This window comes from Stegostoma tigrinum, chromosome 38, assembly GCF_030684315.1.
Source record: "Stegostoma tigrinum isolate sSteTig4 chromosome 38, sSteTig4.hap1, whole genome shotgun sequence".
Classification (NCBI taxonomy): domain Eukaryota; kingdom Metazoa; phylum Chordata; class Chondrichthyes; order Orectolobiformes; family Stegostomatidae; genus Stegostoma; species Stegostoma tigrinum.
The window spans coordinates 20,392,503-20,413,322 of record NC_081391.1 but is presented as its reverse complement, the minus strand read 5'-3'; the positions used below and the strand labels follow the sequence as shown (position 1 = coordinate 20,413,322).

Genomic DNA, 20,820 nt, shown 5'->3' with positions numbered 1-20,820 from the left:
GCAGGCAGTAATGGAGATGAGAGTAGAAAATTGTGTAATAGTTACAAGGACAGATGTGAATGTTCAGGAGATCCATGCCAGGCCAGATCTCCTCAAAAGGAAAATCACTTAAGTATCTAGCACAAGTATTTTGAAGAGTTAGGTGAGAGGGCTGTTGTGTGTGGGGTCTACGTGGGCTTCCTAAAGACATGTAATGCAGTGCCACGCTGTAGATTTGTGAACAATGTTAAAGCCCCGGTAATGAACGGCACTGCAGTGACAGGGATAGGGAGTTGGCTGCATTACTGGAAACATAAGTGATGGCAAATGGATGCTCTTTGAACGAGGGGGATGGTTTGTAGTGGAGTTCCATGGGTTAGGGGGAGGAGCCAGACTTTTTCAAAAGTAAATGAATGACTTAGACGTTGGTACAGAAGATGCAATTTCAGAATTTGTACATGATAAGAAACTTAACGTGAGGACCATGGTGTAGAACCTCAAAAGGTCACAGACATATTGGTGGAATTGGCAAACAAGTGGCAGATGAAGTTCAAAGCAGGAAAAAATGGTGGGAAAAGCATGTAGAGACAATACAAAATAAAAGGTGCATTTCTAAGGAGGGTCCAGGAGTGAGTGAACTGCATGGTGTAATTGCATTACACAATTGAAGGTGGAAGGACCATCTCCAACACATCCCTCACCTTCCTGGACCTTCTGTTTCCAGCACAGGCAACCACCTATAAACCGATGTCCAGTTCGAGACCTCGGACTCCCACAGCTACCTGGAATACGCCTCCTCCAACCCAACTTCTGCAAAAACTCCATCCCCTATTCCCAATTCCTTTGCCTCTTCCCCCCCATCTGCGCTAAGGAGAGGCATTCCACTCCTGCACATCCCAGATGTCCTCGTTCTTACAGGACCGCCACTTCCCACTTCCCCTTTGCAGTGGGCAAGAATGTCCTCAATTGTGTTTCCCGCAACTCATCCCTCATACACCACCCTCGCGATAACTTCCCCAAGAGAATTCCCCTAGTCCTTGCGTATCACCCGACCAACCTCAAGATTCAACACATCATCCTCCGACATTTCTGCCATCTACAATTAGACCCCCACCACCAAGACATTTTTGCATCCCCACCCTTGTCTGCCTTCTGGAGAGACCACCCTCTCCGTGACTCCCTTGTCCGCTCCACATCCCGTCCAACACCACCACACCCAGCACTTTCCGCTACAATCGCAGGAAGTGCGACTCCTGCCCCCTCACCTCTTCCCTCGCCCCCATCCCAGGCCCCAAGATGACTTTCCATATCAAGCAGATGTTCACCTGCACATCCGCCAATGTGGTATACTGTATCTGCCATACACAGTGTGGCTTCCTCTACATTGGGGAAACGAAGCGAAGGCTTGGGGATGGCTTAGCAGAACACGTCCGCTCGATTTGCAAAAAACAACTGCACCTCCCAGTCGCGAACCATTTCAACTCCCCCTCCCATTCCTGAGACAACATGACCATCCTGGTCCTCCTGCAGTGCCAGACCGATGCCACCCATAGGTTGCAGGAACAGCAACTCATATTTCACTTGGGAACCCTGCAGCCCAATGGTATCAATGTGGATTCCACCAGCTTCAAAAACTCCCCTCACCCCACTGCATCCCAAAACCAGCCCAGCTCATCCCAGCCTCCCTAACCTGTTCTTCCTCTCACCTAGCCCCTCTTCCAACCTCAAGCCACACCTCCATTTTCTACCAAGTAACCTCATCCCGCCCCTTTGACCTGTCCGTCCTCCCCGGACTGACCTATCCCTCTCTAGCTCCCCACCCATACTCTCCTCTCCACCTACCTTCTCCTCGATCCATCTTCAGTCTGCCTACCCCTCTCTCCCTATTTATTTCAGAATCCTCTCCCCATCCCCCTTTTCTGATGAAGGGTCTTGGCCCGAAACATCAGCTTTTGTGCGCCTAAGATGCTGCTTGGCCTGCGGTGTTCATCCAGCTCTACACTTTGTTATCTCAGATTCTCCAGCACCTGCAGTTCCCATTATCTCTGAGGACTGTTTAAGAGAATCGTTTACAAAGCTCGCAGTGCCCTGAGCTTTATTAGTAGGGACAAGTGTACAAGAGCAAGGTGATTATGCTGGACCTGCTTAAGTTTGACTCCAACAGGAATACTGTGTCTCGATCTGCACATCACACTGAAGGAAAGAGTGGAGGTATTGGAGAGAGTGCAGAAGAGGCTTACTGGAATGGCAACAGGAATGAGGAATTTCAGGTGTGAGGATATATTGGAGAAGCTGGGACTTGTCTTTCTGGAAAGCAAACGGCTCAAATTTGGATCCAGAAAGAACAAACAGGGGCATGATATTCCCATTTGTGAAAGGGTCAGGTGCAAGAAGGCACAGGTTTAAAATTGGCAAAAGAAGCTGAAGTGATCTGCGAAAATAAAAACCTTGCAACACAGCGAGTGGATAGGGTGTGAAATGTATAGTCCGAGAGTGTGTTGGAGGCAGGTTCAATTCACGCATTCAAAAGGGAATAGGACTGATATCTGAAAGGGAATAACATGGAGATTACAGGGACAGTGCAGGAGAATGGCAAGAGGTGAAACGCTCAGCGAGTTGGTGGTGGATACGATGGGCCGAATGGTCACCATCAGCACCGTAATAACCGTGTGGCAGTGGGCAGATATGAAAGCCGAATTAAAAAGGCCAGAACGTGCTCAGTTTCCCCCCAAGCCGGCTGGACAACAAAACAGCATGTGTTGTAATACAACAGCATAGACGTGGCATCAGAGCACATTTGGAGCGCTGTGCTGAGCTCTGACAGGGTTATTTGAGGGACCTTAGCACAGATTCACCAGCATTTTCTCAGCCCCAAGCTGGTTACGTTATGAATACAGTTTACATCAACTAGCCTTGTCCTTGCAAGAGTGTGGAAGACTCGAGAACGAATATTATCCAGGTACTTTGGATTCCCAATGGATCTAATCGTGCCGTTAGACAATGTACTGTTTCCTGTGGCGAAATAATCCTGGAAAAGGGGGAATAATCTTCAGATCAAAGCTATGGTAATCAGTGATGATGCTTAATCTCAAACATTACAGTATCACTCCCAACATTCTGCAAGCCCCTTGGACATTTCGAAACTGATTTGTTGAGCTGTGTTAGTTCGCAATATGATGTGATGCAGAACCCAGGCAAAGGTATTAAAAGAAGAGACAGACTTGCACTGATCCAGTTGAATGGGGGAACAGGTTTGAGAGGCTAAGTGCTCTCATTTTCACACAATAATAATCTCAGCCTGACTGTTGCCCAAATCTCTGATTGACTCTGGGTCTCAGCACATTGCCCCACACTCCTTCTCCTCTGTTCATTGGTGACTGGGTTCTTACAGATTCCTGATTGGCTGTCAGAGATTGTCAATCATTGTTAGTGATGTCATTCCCTGGTTGGTGCAGGATGTTCTCTGGAGTATAAATACAAGAGCTTGTGGGAGGGAGATTCAGTTCTAGAGTTGGCCAAGTGATTGTGAGCAGGAACAGTGAGGATGGCCTCCCAGGTGCATCAGAGCTACCACAAGGACTGTGTGGGTGTTGTTAACAAGCAGATCAACCTGGTGCTTTCTTTTTCCTATGTTTATCTCTCCATGGTGATTGTGATGTTCTCTGGATTTATTTCAGATTTAAAGCTGTGGCCTCCTTGTATTGTGGGTGTAGCATCTCTCTGCATCATTCAATTCATGTTAGAATCTTCTGTGGCCTTCCCCTGACCTTGAGAAGTGAATAATCTTTCAATGGTTTGATCCTGATGTATGACCTGAGGTCTGTTTGAGTTCTCATGGGACTACTCCTTGAAGGAATGGGAACATGCTGACAAACTGATGGCATTCCAGAATGAATGTGGGTGCTGGGTCCTCCTGTAGGACATCAAGGTTGGGTTTAATGGAATGTGATCTTGTCCTGATGAAGACTTCTTTAAGCCGAGAATATTATTTCATTTTAATGCTTTGGATATAATCTCTTAGCTGTTGTACACTCTCTTAATGGGATGGAGGTCTTGTTGCTTTTTTCACTGGTTTCTTGCGTTTTAAGTGATGTCTTGTCTCTTGCCATCCAGCCCCACGCTGCCGCTTCAGAAGCCTGACCATGGCAATGGTCTGGAGGAAATGCAGGGAGCTCAGCAGATGGAGAAGGATGTGAACCGGAGTCTGCTGGATCTGCACAAACTCTCCTCTGGCCACACAGACCCTCATGTGAGTTCCTCACTTTCTCTCCAAGAAGCTCCCTGGCCTTTCACTGCTAAATTCAGCATGTAGGGCTGATGGCCTTTAGAGCAACAAACTACCAGGATGACTTTGAAATTACAGGAAAGATGAATGTTTCCAACCTGAAAGTAATCTGTTTGTCTACTCCTGGGGGGAGGGGGAATACAATTATCTCATAACTGCCTCCTGCAGACTGTTAAATCTACAACAGTCCAAACGCATCACCAGAGTGCCCCTCTCCCTCAACATGGTGGTGATTTGTTAAATCTGAATTAAGGGTCACTTCCATATGTCTTCAATGGACTCAACTAACTTGTCTTGTCTTCCAGCTGTGCGACTTCCTGGAGAGGCACTACTTGGATGAGCAAGTGAAGATGATCAAGAAGCTGGGAGATCACATCACCAACCTGAAGAGACTGGGAGCCCCTCAGAAGGGCAAAGGAGAGTATCTGTTTGACACGCTCAGCCTGAGCTGAATGGGGATTCAGCAACTCCATTTCATGTACACTGGTGTTCTAGTGCAAGTGCAGAGTGCACAAAAAAGTCAATGAAAACATTGCCCATGTATCTGACGACTTTGAGTGACTGCTTCATTTATTTGGCTGTTTATTATCTGATTATTAAATCCCTTCGGCTTTTTGCTCTCTGCATTGAATCGATGCTTGCCCTGGCAATTTTTGTTCAGTTTCTGAATCCAGAGACAGAAGAATTTTTGAAGTGAGTAATTGTTGTGGAAATCACAACTGTTAAGCTTTTGGCTTGTTCGCAATGCTCACTATCTGTCTTGTCCTCACTGTGACAATTCTGTAAGAGTAGTCTCCAGTGAATAGCTTCACCAAAATTGCTCCACTCTGTCTGACTGTTAGCCACTTAACTGGTGCCCTCTCCCGAGCAATACTCCAACTTTCCTAAAAGCTGGGTTCATACAAAATAAAAATTGGGGTTGGGGAGTGGTGGGATAGGTGCAGGTGGAACTCTGGATGTGTGTTGATTTAATCAGTTAATGTTTGAGTCTGGTGACTCCACAACTGAAGTCTGTCCCCAGGTACTGCCAGGCCTCAGTTTTGCCAGTAATCTTCTGTTAACTTTACTGGTAGAATCTAAGCATTAAAAATATTCCTTGAGACTGTAACAGCAATAGCATCTGGCATGCAGGTTGCTTTTGTTCCATGCTTCTTTGAGCAAGCAATACACCACTGTTCTAGTTTCCCAAGCTAAGGAATTGGATTTTCTAACAAGTCTCTACTGTCGGAGACTGTGTGAGGAATCTGCTCTCTCCTGTAACAGTGTCTCCTATCCTCAATGCCCACCTTGTAGCATGTGGGACAAATGTGGCATAGTCCCTGTTCTTGCTCCAGCAATCAACTGCTGAGGACAGCTGGTGCAATTGAAGCTACATTTGCAGAGAAGAAGATCCAGGAGCCTCTGGTTCACCTTCTTTATCTGCAGAGTTCCCTTCATTGCCTCGAGGCTTCAGTGGGGGGGTGGGTCAGAGTAGCAGAGACACTTCACTTAATTTGCAGAAAGGCCAACTATCAGCAGTTCTAAACTTTTCTCACCCTTTCAGGGAAGGAAAGCAGTTGGCCGACAGCTGACTCACCACCCACACAGCAATGTAGCTGGCTATTTACTGTTAATCTTTGAGTAAGGAACAGGTAGGGGATAGTGCCAGTGGAGCAGCAGAAGAGGGACTGTTCCACATATTCCACAGAAGCAGGCATAGCCCCTCTTACTGTGGACACCCCAGTACCTCTACGCTTGTATCCCTGCCACTCCCTCATCCACTCTGTACTCCCCATTAACCCCAGCCCTGTTCCCTGCAACTGCAGGAACAGCTACACCATTCCCTGACACCCTCGGCGCCCCACCACCACATCCAGCCCGTGTCTCCATTCAGAACAAAAACAAACAAACCTTCGGCATCAGACACAGATCACCTGCACCTGTTTGAAGTTGGTCTATTGTATCGGCTGCACCCAATGTCGCCACCATGAGGGAGACAGTTTTTCTAGAGCATCTGCGCTCAATGAGCAACAAACAACTTTTTCCAATCGCAAAATGTTTTAACTTCTTTTCCCCCCCTACCAATCCATGGCTGACCTGTCCATCTTGGGTATCCTCCAGTATCACACCAATGTCATTCGCAAACTGGAGGAGGAGCACCTCATTCTGCCTTGGGAGCTTACAGCCCAAGACACTAAATGTGAACCTTATTAACCTCAAGTCTCCTAATCCCATGACCAATCCCCACCTCCTTGACCTGTTCATGTTCATCTTCTTTTCCCACCTCACTGACCACTCCCTACCTGCACTCACCCATCACCATCACATCTACCTTCCCAGTCCCACCCCTCCTCTTTATTTCTGAGTTTCCCCTTCCCCCCCACCCCCAATTTCTCAAGGGTCTCAACCCGAAACATCAGCTTTTCTGTTCCTCTGATTCTGCCTGGGCTGCTGTGTTCCTCCAGCTCCACACTTTGTTGCCTCTACCGGCACCCTGTGCCTTCCACCTTTGAGCCATTTCTGTATCCAAATGGATAATTCTCCCTGGATTCCATGTGATCTCACTTTGCTAAACATCTTACTATGAGCAACATTGTCAAACGCTTCATTGCAGTCCATGTAGATCACGCCCACCACTCTGCCCTCATCATTGCTCTTCATCAAATCTTCAAAATACTCAATGAAGCTCATGAGGCAAAACTCAATCTACAGTCATACCATCTGAATCCTGGAATTCTGTCCAAAATGGCATGATGGATCTCCCTGCTCCAAATGAACAACAGCAATTCAAGAAGACAATAATAATTAGGGAAGTACAATAAATGCTGGGGCAGCCAACAAAACCTTCATCCCATGAGGTAATAAAAGAAAAAGCAAGATGTGATTACTTTCCCCAAGGAGCGAAGCTGGGCCCTTAACTTTTCCTTGGATTATAAATGTTACAGATGAAGAAATGGACTGCCTCAATTCAAATATTTGCTGATGGCATTACATCAAGTGGCACTTTATCATGACAGGAGAATGTTTCAAACTTCCATGGAGTGGGCAAGACTGGCTGATACAGTTCAATAAGGGGAAGTGTGAAGTTATCCACTTCTGACCAAGAAAGATGAGCCAGAGTGTTTTAGAAATGGGAACATCTTCTGCTGGGTTGTCAAAACTAATGATCAAAATGAAACTGAGACAAGTGGACAAAAATGTATTGAAACTAGTGACGAGATATAAAAACACTGAACAAAGAAATTAATTCAATGTCAGTCCTGATCTCAAAGGGATTTGAACACCCCTGGGTGGAGGTTTTTTTGTGAAATTGTCACGTTCTGGTTCAACCACCTCTGGAGATCTCATTTTTGGCAGGTTGGGCCTGAAGATGGTGCAGCAGAGAATTTCCAGAATCAACTCAGAGATAAAGAGCTGGTTAAATGATGATGGCAGCTTGCCCGAGTCCCTCAGTATGGAAGGTTAAGAGATGGCGGTAATTGAAAGTTTTAAGAGCATTCGTGGATTTGACAGGGTAGCTTGTGAGGAATTGTTTAGTCTCAATGGGTCATCCAGGACGTAGGGTCTGGAATGGAAATAGAATCTTCAAATTAGTGCTAAACTGTCCAGGATAATGTCAGAAACAGCTTCTTCACAGAAAGGATAGTGGGTAGTGGACACACACACATGTCCGGTGTCAGTTGAAGACTTCAAAATTAGCATCTCTTGATTTTTATTGGGTAAGATTTGATGTTGGCAATCACTTTATAATTTCAACACAAAAAAATGCAAGAAATGCATTTTGGTCGAAGAAACATGGAGACATGAAGAGATAATACAGGTTCAATGGAACAACGTCAAGGTGAGTACAGGAGCAGAGAGCCCTCAGGATTTAAAACTACAATTCCCTGAAGGTGGCCAGGCAAGATGAAACAGTCATGAAGAAGGCTTATAGGAATCTTGTGTTTTTAAGGAGAGCCCGAGAGTATAAAAGCAAAGAAGTAACGCTACACCACTACACACCATTGGTCAGACCGCATTAGAGTATTGTGTTCAATTCTGGGCACTGTTTGTAAGGGAGGGCATTAAAGCCCTGGGCACTGTGCAAAGGAGATTTGCTGGAATGATACCAGGAAAGATTTTAAAAATTGGCCTTATCTCCTTGGAGCAGAGAAGATTAAAAGATGACCTGATTGAAATGTTCAAAATTATGAAGCAGTTTGATACAGCCCTTCCAGCCTGCTCTGACATTCCATATGATCATGGGTAATCCCTTAACTCAGTACCTTCTTCACACTCTCTCTCCATACCCTTTGATCCCCATAGCCCTATCAGCTACATCTCACTCTTCAAAACCTTCAGTCTTTTGGCCTCAACTGTTTCCTGTCCCACAGAATACAACAGACTCCCCACTGTCTGGCTGAAGACATTTCTCCTCATCTCAATCCCAAACAGACTACTCTGTATCCTGAGACAGCGACCCTTGGTTCTGGGCACATTGGTCATCAGAAACATCCTTCCTGTCTTTGTCCTGTTTGTTTCTGTTACAAATTTCTAGGAAATACCACCAATCTCCGACCTTTCTCTCCAATATTCCAGCAGAACATGCTCAGAAACTGATTCTCCTTCATTGAGCACCTCCTGCAGTTGGTCACAACAAGCTTAGAAAGAAAAGCTTTCCAAATCCAAATCTAATTTTTTGTTCAAACTAGCCATGACCTGACAGAGAGTTCCGGCAGATTGGAGATTCTAAATGACCGACTGCTGATCCAATCACAGAATAACCATCCAGACTTGACAACAATCTGCACCTCTGATCAGCTCTGCCTCATACACCCACACCCTCTCTCTAATTGGTGGGAGGGCAGAGGCGGGGCTAAATTCATGGGAGATTCCTAATTGGCTTTCAGGGAATGTCAGTCATCATTGGTGATGTCATTCCCTCGTTGAGCGTAGAATGTCCCAGGAGTATAAATACTAGAGCATATGGTACAGAGACTTAGTATGAGACTTGTTTACGTGATAGTGAGCAGGAATAGTGACAATGGCTTCCCAAGTGTGTCAGAACTACCACAAGGACTGTGAGGATGCTGTTAACAAGCAGATCAACCTGGAGCTCTATTCCTCCTATGTTTACCTCTCCATGGTGAGGTTTGATTGCTTCAAGACTTAAGGCTGTGATTATAATTGTAATGAGGCTTTTGGTGTTTTCTGGTTCAATGAACTAACTGCAGAATGTATCTGGAGTCTCCTGCTTCCCTGACTGAATCCAGCTAACACACTTAATACTGAACACTTAAATGTAGGTGTTTCTTAAATTGAAACTCACCCTTGAGGGTCCCCTGCCCTTGTTGTTCTTCTGGACAGCGTATGGCCCTCGTTACAGAGGGGTAAGCTGGCTTTGATTTTAACTTTATTTTATTGGCTGAAGAATTTGTATAAAAATCACTCCCCTTGTGGAAACCTTCTCCAATCAACTTCAAGTGTTGCTATTTGATTTGATTGAAACTCTGCATGCCATGTGTGACTTTCTACTTGGGCATCCATGCCGAATAGACTCAAAACTAGAATTGTTCAGTTGGGTGATGAGGGAGCTGACAGACATCTGGCTCTGTTAGTCAACAAGCCAACATCCTGCCTCAGTTGGTCATGTCCGGACCAGCTTCCAGTGCTGAGCAATAGGGATGTCTCATGGCTGTGACTGACTTCATAGGGCACTGTCAGGCCAGTGGTTGCAGTTGGCTTTACTTCCCTTATGGAAAACTAAACCTAATGCCTGCTATTTGGGCCATAATCCATGGGGATGATTTCTCTGCTTTTGTCCTGCAAACATCCCTCCATTCCCTCACCTAACTCTGATGATTCATGATGGTGACTGGGTTACTTTCTGATGGAAGGTCTCTTCGGTGACTGAGCAACTTTCCCACTTTAATATAATAAAATGTGAGGCTGGATGAACACAGCAGGCCAAGCAGCATCTCAGGAGCACAAAAGCTGACGTTTCGGGCCTAGACCCTTCATCAGAGAGGGGGATGGGGGGGAGGGAACTGGAATAAATAGGGAGAGAGGGGGTGGCGGACCGAAGATGGAGAGTAAAGAAGATAGGTGGAGAGGGTGCAGGTGGGGAGGTAGGGAGGGGATAGGTCAGTCCAGGGAAGACGGACAGGTCAAGGAGGTGGGATGAGGTTAGTAGGTAGCTGGGGGTGCGGCTTGGGGTGGGAGGAAGGGATGGGTGAGAGGAAGAACCGGTTAGGGAGGCAGAGACAGGTTGGACTGGTTTTGGGATGCAGTGGGTGGGGGGGAAGAGCTGGGCTGGTTGTGTGGTGCAGTGGGGGGAGGGGATGAACTGGGCTGGTTTAGGGATGCAGTGGGGGAAGGGGAGATTTTGAAACTGGTGAAGTCCACATTGATACCATATGGCTGCAGGGTTCCCAGGCGGAATATGAGTTGCTGTTCCTGCAACCTTCGGGTGGCATCATTGTGGCAGTGCAGGAGGCCCATGATGGACATGTCATCAAGAGAATGGGAGGGGGAGTGGAAATGGTTTGCGACTGGGAGGTGCAGTTGTTTGTTACGAACTGAGCGGAGGTGTTCTGCAAAGCGGTCCCCAAGCCTCCGCTTGGTTTCCCCAATGTAGAGGAAGCCGCACCGGGTACAGTGGATGCAGTATACCACATTGGCAGATGTGCAGGTGAACCTCTGCTTAATGTGGAATGTCATCTTGGGGCCTGGGATGGGGGTGACTTTCCCACTTTGTTTCTTTTTACACAGTTCTCTCGCTTTGACCGGGATGACGTTGCCCTGCGTCACTTTGCTGCGTTCTTCAAGGAGCAGTCCCATGAGGAACGGAAACATGCTGAGAAACTGATGGTATTCCAGAATAAACGTGGAGGCCGTGTCCTCCTGCAGGACATCAAGGTTGGATTCTGTCTTGCAGAGTAAATGCAAATTGTGTAGTTTCCTGATTGTACAATGGCCGTGCTGTTCTAGGCTCCCCTGTACATCTCGTGTTGAGATGAGTGAAGCGTCTTGGTAGAAAGTCTCTACTTGATGTGAGTTGGTTTTGCTAATTCTCACCTTTCTTAAAAATCAACAAATCTGAATGCTCAGAATGAAAGGGTTTTAGCACTGACCTGGCCCAAATGTCAGTTTAGACTATGATACATTACTGTAGACTTGCCTGAATACAGGTCATGTTGTCCGAATGTTTCAGCCAGTTTTTAAATACTGATCTGTCAGCAGTTCTTCATGATGGGTCAAATGTCTGATAATGGTCTCCATGACCTCCTCTGAATTTTGAATTGATTTTTCATCCTTTGGTTGGACTGAGCACAGATTACCATGTGTCTCCATTTTTTTTTTTCAGGCCCTCATGAGAGTTTTGGACCTTCTAACCACACTAATGACTATCTTTCTCCCTCCAGAAGCCAGAGCAGCATGAGTGGGGCAGTGGTCTGGAGGTAAAGCAGACAGCTCTGCAGATGGAGAAGGATGTGAACATGAGTCTGCTGGATCTGCACAAACTCGCCTCTGGCAACACTGACCCTCATGTGAGTTCCTGATGAGATGAATGTTTCAAGGGCGCTAAACAAACTTTCAAATACATCTGAGTGGACCTCCACATGGTGGTCATCGTCACATCTGTCATGGGAGGTCATTTAGACACCTTTTTGATTCCTCTGAATTAATTTTGTCTTGTCTTCCAGCTGTGTGACTTCCTGGAGAGGCACTACTTGGATGAGCAAGTGAAGATGATCAAGAAGCTGGGAGATCACATCACCAACCTGAAGAGACTGGGAGCCCCTGCCAATGGCCCGGGAGAGTACCTGTTTGACAGGCTCACACTCAGCTGAGTGGGATTTTAGAATCCCATCAGTGCTGTAAATGGATTTAGTGTTTTAGAAACCTTATCTACCCTTGTTGAATTGGAAAATAAAATCTCCATAATGAAGAAACACTTTTTGTGAAATTGAATAACTGATTTTTGTCCAGATCCATGATATTTCGGTTGTATGGCAAGTGCTTCTTTGACGTTTTTGACACAGTTGAACCCTCTGCTAATCAATTCATTTTTGGATGTTAATCGCCTCTCGGGTGGGGCACAAACCTGACCATCCTTGTCTAGGGATGCTGCCACTACACCACACTTCTCTTAAACATGCTTTTGCAGTTCCTTATTTTACTGGCTGCCAAACGTCAGTGATCAATTTTCTTCCAAATTTCAGTTGAGAATTTGGAGAGTCTTTAAAAACCGAAAGAGATGGCTGGTGTATCAGGGCAGTTTACTATCTGACAGTTTTGCATATCTCCCATTCTTCTGTTTGACTAATCTTTCTCTGGGAGTGAAATCTGCTACCCTTAGCTGATCTGGCCTGCATGTGACTCGAGTGGCTCAGCAATGCAGTTGGTGCTCATGTGAAATAGCTTCGGCTGGCACTTGGTTAGAAAACTCTTCCACAAGTTTAAGCACTGGCAATTAACAGCTCACACAGCCCTGAGTTTAAGACAAACAACTGGGCCGACTGCCAAACTTCAGGAAAGCACTCATTATCCAAACAGCGGCAGGCTTGCGAGACACACCAGTGATAGAGTCTCTGTTGTATAGAGGTAGGTGGCCATTGCCTTGGGAGTCCGCCACGTGGACTCTCGCTCACATTTTTTTTTTGTGTTGTCGCAAGCATACAATTAAATGAGTAAGGGATCCTGGTGCTTACCCTGGATGTAGCGAACTAACTGAATAGTCATTCTCCATATACTGCAGTGTTCAGAGTCAGTCCTGAGGAGGGCAGGGGTGCACAAGTGAGACATTATCATGTCGGACTTAAATCTGTTACTGGACGTAGATTCTCAGGCTGCAATTTGTTCAACAATTTCCTGCACTCTAAATTGAAAGGACTATATTTTCTGGTGTCAGGAAATACCAAAAGAATTGACTCTGGTCCTGAGATGATACTGCTGTTCCTTTTTTTTCTAAAATCTCGCTTCTCAAATCTAAGAGAAATCCAACAGACAACTTCCTTTCAGAAGAAGGAATGGATGATAGAGCTCCTGAGCTTGATCGGATAAAGCTCCACATGAAACTTAACAGCAATGGGAGTGATAGGATTCTGAGAGAGGCATCCTGTCTGTTTCCCCCAGAGTTGTGCTCCTGAGATGTTGCTTGGCATGCTGTGTCCATCCAGCTCCACACTTTGTTATCCTGGATTCTCCAGCATCTGCAGTTCCCATTATCTCTGTTTTCCCAGTGTGACTGGTTGATTTGCAGATTTGCTGCAGGCTATCTCGTGCAGGGTAATATCCTAAACTGCTGTGATCAGTGTCAGTGTCCCTGACCTCTTCTAGACCAGATGAGAGATGCTTCAAACCTTCAGATGTCGTTTAATTCGACATCATGTACAGGGAGAAATATTCATTTACAAACTCGTCAAACCCTAAGGTGAATCCGGGAGCTCTGACCTGGAGGACTGATGCTCTCAGTTTGAGAACAGTCAAAGCAACTAATATCAATTCTACCAATGACGAGTATCCATGACATAATTAGGAAAAATGCATGCACGTACAATAGGAAGATACTGTTGGACATGTGGTGGGAATGGGGAAAGGGGAAGGTGGCTGACAGAATGGCTGCCAACTTTGATTGACAAAATTTGACTCTCACTCCCAGGAATCTCCACATGGGCTTCAGTTTCACATTGACAGATTGACGTAGATGAAGGACTCGAGAGATATATGTCCAAATTTCCTGACAAAACAAAGTGAAGCGACAAAGTGGCTGGTGTGGATGGGACCTGCAAGTTTGCAACAAGCCATTGTTGAAATGAATGAGCAAACAGCAGCAGGCAGGCCTCAATGTGAGGAAGAGTGAGGCCATGCACTTCGGAACAAGAAAGAGAAATTAGCTAAACTGTGACATTCGGGGAACAGAATTGGTGGTGACCATAAGGTTACGGGATCCATCTGCAGAAATTGCAAGAGCTAGTGGACAGGCACAGAATTGTCTGGAATACAAAGAGCTCGACATTCGGGCCATAGACATCAGGTCTGTGCTGACCTATCTACACTCATCTCACTTTCTAGCACTTCACCTATAGCCTTAAGTGTAATGACACTTCAAGTGCCCATCCATGTACGTTTCAAAAGTTGTGAGGTTTCCCATCTCTACTACTCTCCCACACAGAGCATTCCAGATTCCCATCACACCATCTGGGTGAAAAATGTTTTTGGCAAATCCCCTCTAAACCTACTGCTCTTCACCTTAAAATGATGCCCCCACGTTAATGATCTGACAGTTCTGCTACCATTTATTAAATGCCAGTGAGTGCATTTCTATGATACTGTATTCAGGTCTCGATCTATGAGTCTGTGAGGGAATGCAGCACAGGATGACAACAGGTCGAAAGGGTTAAACAATGAAGGCAATTTGCATTGAAGATGAAATTCAGGTATTTTGACAGCTCCTTCCAAAGCCACATCCACTTCCATCTGGTCGGACAAGGGCAGTAGAGACGTGGGAACACCACCCCCTGCAGGTTCCCCTCCAAGCCATCCACCATCCTGGCTTGGAAATATATTACCGTCCCTTCAATGTTACTGCAGTGTTAAATCAGTCAGATTTCTGGAATTCTCTCCTTAGGGGCACTCTGAGTCTATTTTCACCAGATGGACATTGCAACAGTTCACGAAGGCAACTCACCACCACCTTCTCAAGAGGAAACTAGGGATGGGCAATAAATACACACCCCGCCAGTGATGCCAACATCCCAAAACAACATTTTTTAAAACCTCAAGTTCCTGTGAGTGTAGAAGAACAAGAAATAATTGTTATTAAGATTTGAAGCTGATTAATTGATTTGATAGAGTCAACGAGAGAAAAACGATGTTCTCGGGTGGGATATTTTCGGACAAGGGGAAATAGGTGTAGACAGCAGCATAACCTAAAGGTTAGAGCTCATCCATTAGGGACGGTGCTCCTCACACACACAATACTGGAAATATAAACCCTGCTCTGCCAAAACCTTGGGAATAAACTGAACATTCAGATCCAAGATTCTTGGCTGTTGTTAAGTAACCCATTTAGTTTTTACTCGGCGATGGCCTCGTGGTATGATTGTGGACTGTTAATCCAGAGACCCAGATCATGTTCTGGGGACTTTGGTTCAAATCCCACCATGGTAAATGGTGGAATTTGATTTCAATAAATATCTGGAGTTTAAGAATCTAACGATGACCATGAGTCCATTGTCAATTGTTGGAAAAATCCATCTGGTCCTCTGATGTCCTTTAGGGAAGGAAACCGCCATTTGCCATACTGCCAAATGGCCAACATGAGACTCCAAACCCACAGCAATGTGGTTGACCCTTAACTGCCCTCTGGGCAATTAGGGATGGGCAATAAATGCTGCCTAGTCAGCAATGCCCTCATCCCGTCCACAAATTTTAAAAAGTAGATACGTGAGGGGATAGTTAAAGTGATGTGCAAACAAAGCAAGGGTGAAGTGAGAAAAAAAACATTTTTACACAGAATGTGGAGAGTTTGTGCAATGTGCTGCCTGGAGATGTGGGGAAGGCAGGTACAATTGAAGCTTTGAAGAGAACATTGGGTTTTCTTTTGGGATCGTGGTGATGTGCAGGGACATGGCAAGAGATGAGCACAATGGATCTGGTGCAGCACAATTGACCAAGCGTCCTCCTACGGCACTGTAATTTTTTTGAGTATTCACTTGCAGGACAAGGGCAGTCATGGGCTGGGCCAGCATTTATTGTACATTGCTAGATTCCCCTTGAGAAGGTGGGGTTCAGCTGCCTTCATGAACCGATTGGCTCTGCTTTGTACATAGCTCCCACCAGCACTTCCCCCTAATTAATGCCTGTATTCATGGGAGCTTCCTGATTGGAAATCCCTAATAGCCAAGCACTATTGGTGATAACATTTCCTGTTGGAATGCAGATTCCCATTCACATAAATACTAGAGCTCATGGGAGGTGGGGTTAGGCTGTTGTTTGAGTTTGCTTTTTGTAAGTAGGTGTGAAGATGGTTTCCCGAGTGTGTCAGAACTACCACAAGGACTGTGAGGATGCTGTTAACAAGCAGATCAACCTGGAGCTCTATTCCTCCTATGTTTACCTCTCCATGGTGAGTGCTGTATCTTCTGGGTACTCTTTCAAAGTTATTAATAATTCACTATTCTGAGCAACAAGTTCTGGTGTTAGTGACCTGTAATTTAAGGGTTAATTCTAATCTCTGCCTCCCCTGCCAAGTAAATTGTGATACAAGTCTGTTGTCTAACTTGTCATTGTCGTGTTCTTTTAAACTGGCTAAATCTGAGGTGTCTGTGGGTTTGACAACAAGAATTATTCTAGTCCACATGAGCAATCTAATTCCTTACTTTAATGGTAAAACTGAATGTTGAGGCTGTCTTGGGGTGAGGAACTAGCCGATCAATCTTGTTTTCACTGCCCCCAAAACTGACTAGATCTTTCTTACCTGAACTGACATTACTAATCCATGTGAGGAGTCAATGCTGGGCTGTTCAGATGGTTCTTCTGTACCCCTTCCCTGATGAGTGAGGGAAGCAAGTCTTTGTGGCATTAAGTGGAATGCTAAGGCAAAAATTACTGCTGTCTCTGGCCTCTTAACATCTACTATTTCCTAACATGATCCCCCAAACACAAGGATGGGGTTTGCATGTAGTCAGATGTGACTAGATTTCAAACTAGCTGAGGCCAATATATTTGACTGAAATTCCAAGTCTCTAACTTGAAGCCAGGTAGAGAATGAGTAACCAAGCCCTTGGCTTTTAGAATTTCTGGGTCTACTTTAATTGATTCCTGTCCAATCCTTCCCTCCACAGATCTCTGACTTTGACAGGGACGATGTTGCCCTGCGACACTTTGCTGAGTTCTTCAAGGAGCAGTCCCATGAGGAATGGGAACATGCTGCGAGACTGATGGCATTCCAGAATAAACGTGGAGGCCGAGTCCTCCTGCAGGACATCAAGGTTGGGCTTTTAACCCCCCTGTTTAATTTAAAAGGGGAAAGCTTGAGTGTTTAGTTTGACAGAAGCCTGTGTGTTTTGGATAGCCTGTATCTTTGATTCTGCACCTGTTCAAGTGCATGGGCTGAAATGTTTTTGTTGGCTTTTTCTAATCCAATGGAGCTCGTGGAGTGATCAGAAGCAATTGATTGAGATGAGCACTCCTCTGTATGACATGTACTTGACTTAAATTCATGGTTTTAAGAAACCTGCTTGGTTTCTTAACCAAGGTTTCCATCCACATGGATAGGGTGGTGTTTAGGAATTTAATTGAATTCTAAAATGCTCAAATGGCAAAGGAGTTTGAAGTTTCATTCAACTGTAGTGCCCAGTGATTTTTCACTATCATCCCGGTGGTCTTAAACGATTGACCATTGGAAACATCCAGGCTGGAGTCACTTAGGGCAAGGCAACATTTTGCTTTGCATTCCCTTATTTGCAGCTGGAACTGACTAGGCAGTAGGATAGTCTAGTACTTCACTGACTCCAACAATTCCCCATTTGTATGGGGGAGCGACTGACTTCAAATGCTGCATCAGGCACTTAAGCTCCAGCACTAACATCACACGTGCATTGATTCTGAATTTCTTTTATGTTTAAGATGTGGCAGGTTATGCCCCCCCCCCCCTCTCTCCAAAAGTGGAGGGTGGCAATCTGCAACATGTGGTTCAAGCCTTTTTTAACCTTGAAAGGCACAGCCTTTAGTTCTAGTACAGAAGCCCATAGCAGCTTCTGACTAACAAAACCCTTCTTCCAGAAGCCAGAGCAGGATGAGTGGGGCCATGGTCTGGAGGCAATGCAGAGAGCTCTGCAGATGGAGAAGGATGTGAACCAGAGTCTGCTGGATCTGCACAAACTCGCCTCTGGCCACAAGGACCCTCATGTGAGTACTTCACAATCTCTCTCTCTTTTTTTAATGTCTGAAGGTGATCAAGCATTGGTCCTTGAGGTTAAATGTACCTATTCACATAGCACAGAGCATTTGAAGTACCAAGATGCTTTCTGTTTAGTGAGCTACTCATTTCTTTTCTTTCTCCAGCTGTGTGACTTCCTGGAGAGGCACTACTTGGATGAGCAAGTGAAGATGATCAAGAAGCTGGGAGATCACATCACCAACCTGAAGAGACTGGGAGCCCCTGCCAATGGCATGGGAGAGTACCTGTTTGACAGGCTCTCACTCAGCTGAATGGGGTTATAGAAGAAACTGGTCCATTTGTGACCTAATTCTGACAAACACTTTGCCTTTTTCTGTCTGCCATTCCAAATGGAAATACAAGTATTTGTGGAACTGGATTTTGGATCTTTGTTTTAAAACTACCTAAATTACCAACAGCTAACCAGGAAACTTGACTGAAAAAATCCACAATAGAAATTTCACTCACTTCTATATCTTCCTCTAAAGGTAGCATAAATTGTATGCACACATGGAACATACAAATTTGCCATATGAAAATGTACGTGAGGTGTTTGCTTTTTAGTGTTACATTAGCCTTCCAGGTGTGTACCACTTAGTGCTAGGACTTTCTTCTCTGGATGACACTAGACACTAGGTGCTTCCTCTACCCGTTTTCCAACAGCAGTAAGGGTCAGTAAACTCTTTAAGTTTGCAGACTGTAAGGGCTGTCCCACACCTTCCCAACTGCAGCTTGTGGATTTGTTTGGTTTTTAATTTTGGGCCCTGAGGTTTAGCAGATGAATGATTTCAAGGAATCAGAGTTGGAATCCAAGCTCTTCTGCCTTTCTTCTTCAACACCCCCACCCCCACCTGATTCCTCATTACTTCCTACTTCCTCCTACCCTTCCATACCTCCCAATAGCTTTATATGCACAGCAGCCAATCATTGTTTGGGTCACTTCTTTTCCTCTTGTTTGTCTGAAGTGAAGCTCTCAGCAGGGGAACAGGGTTCAGAAATTGCTGAGGAGGAGAGGTCCTGTTTGTGAACTTTTTTCAGCTCCAACATTCTGAACCTCTGCTTGAATAGAAGCCAAGCAACATATACAGCATCCATTTAGAAATGGCAGGTTAGGGGACTTGGGTGGGGAGTAGATTTCTTAAGTTTGCTTGAGGACTAGTTTCAAAATTGGAAATTAGTAGGTTCAATACATTATGAACACTGAGAGGCTACAACTTCTAGATGCATTGTCCTTTTGCATCAGCTTTTCATTCACTTTCCAAATGGGACAAGTGAAGGAGTAGATGCTCGTCACTTTGACGAGTTACACATTACTAGAAACAGAAGTGCTGCTAATGGATGCTCTCTGGACGAGGGGGATGGTTTGTAGTGGAGTTCCACGGGTTAGGGGGAGGAACCAGGCTTTTGCAAAAGCAAACTAATGACTTAGACCTTGGTATAAAAGATGCAATTTCATACTTTGTACAGGATAAGAAACTTAGCGTGACGGCCATGGTGTAGAACCTCACAAGGGCACAGACATATTGGTGGAATGGGCACGCAAGTGGCAGATGAAGTTCAAAGCAGAAAAAATGGTGGGAAAAGCAGGTAGAGATAATACAAAATAAAAGGTGCATTTCTAAAGAGGGTGCAGGAGTGAGTGAACTGCATGGTGTAATTGCATTACATCGTGGAAGGACCACCTCCAACACATTCCTCACCTTTCTGTCTCCATCGCAGGCAACCACCGACAAACCAATGTCCATTTCGAGCCCACCGACTTCCCCCAGCTACCTGGAATACACCTCCTCCAACCCACCTTCCTGCAAAAACTCCATCCCCTATTCCCAATTCCTTTGCCTCTGCTCCAAGGAGAGGCATTCCACTCCTGCACATCCCAAATGTCTTCGTTCTTCCAGGACTGCCACTTGCCAATTCCTCCTTGTTTTGAGCGAGAATGTCCTCAATCGTGTCTCCCGCATTTCCTGCAATTATTTCCTCACACACCACCCTCACAATAACTTCCCCAAGAGGATTCCCCCTCGTCCTCACATACCACCCCACTAACCTCTGGATACAAATCATCATCCTCCGACACTTCTACCATCTACAATCCAACTCCACTTCCAAAGACATTTTTCCATCCCCATCATTGTCTGCCTTCAGAGAGACCACTCTCTCCGCGACTCCCTTGTCCGCTCCACGCTCATCCATTCCACATTCCCGTCAAACCCCACCACACCCAGCACTTTCCGCTACAACGCAGGAAGTGCTACACCTGCCCCCCACACCTCCTCCCTCACCCCCATCCCAGGCCCCAAGATGACTTTCCACATCAAACAGATGTTCACCTGCACATCCGCCAATGTGGTATACTGCATCTGCTGTACACGGCATGGCTTCCTCTACATTGGGGAAACTCAGCAGAGGTTTGGGGACCACTTTGCAGCACACCTACGCTCAGTTTGCAGTAAACAACTGCACCTCCCAGTCGCGAACCATTTCAACTCCCCCTCCCGTTCCTGAGACAACATGTCCATCCTGGTCTTCCTGCAGTGCCATAATGATGCCACCCGTAGGTTGCAGGAACAGCAACTCATATTCCGCTTGGGAACTCTGCAGCCCAATGGTATCAATGTGAATTTCACCAGCTTCAAAATCTCCCCTTCCC

At 45.6% G+C, this 20,820-nt stretch overlaps 1 protein-coding gene across 1 annotated transcript; it reads left to right on the top strand.

Annotated features, from left to right (window-relative positions):
- The first annotated feature begins 9,266 nt into the window (after positions 1 to 9,266).
- On the top strand, positions 9,267 to 12,075 carry LOC132206529 (ferritin, heavy subunit-like). Its single transcript, XM_059640721.1, has 4 exons — positions 9,267 to 9,368; positions 10,994 to 11,140; positions 11,647 to 11,772; positions 11,929 to 12,075. Exons 1-4 carry the CDS (start codon positions 9,267 to 9,269, stop codon positions 12,073 to 12,075), a joined length of 522 nt encoding a protein of 173 aa, XP_059496704.1.
- The last annotated feature ends 8,745 nt before the right edge of the window (positions 12,076 to 20,820 follow it).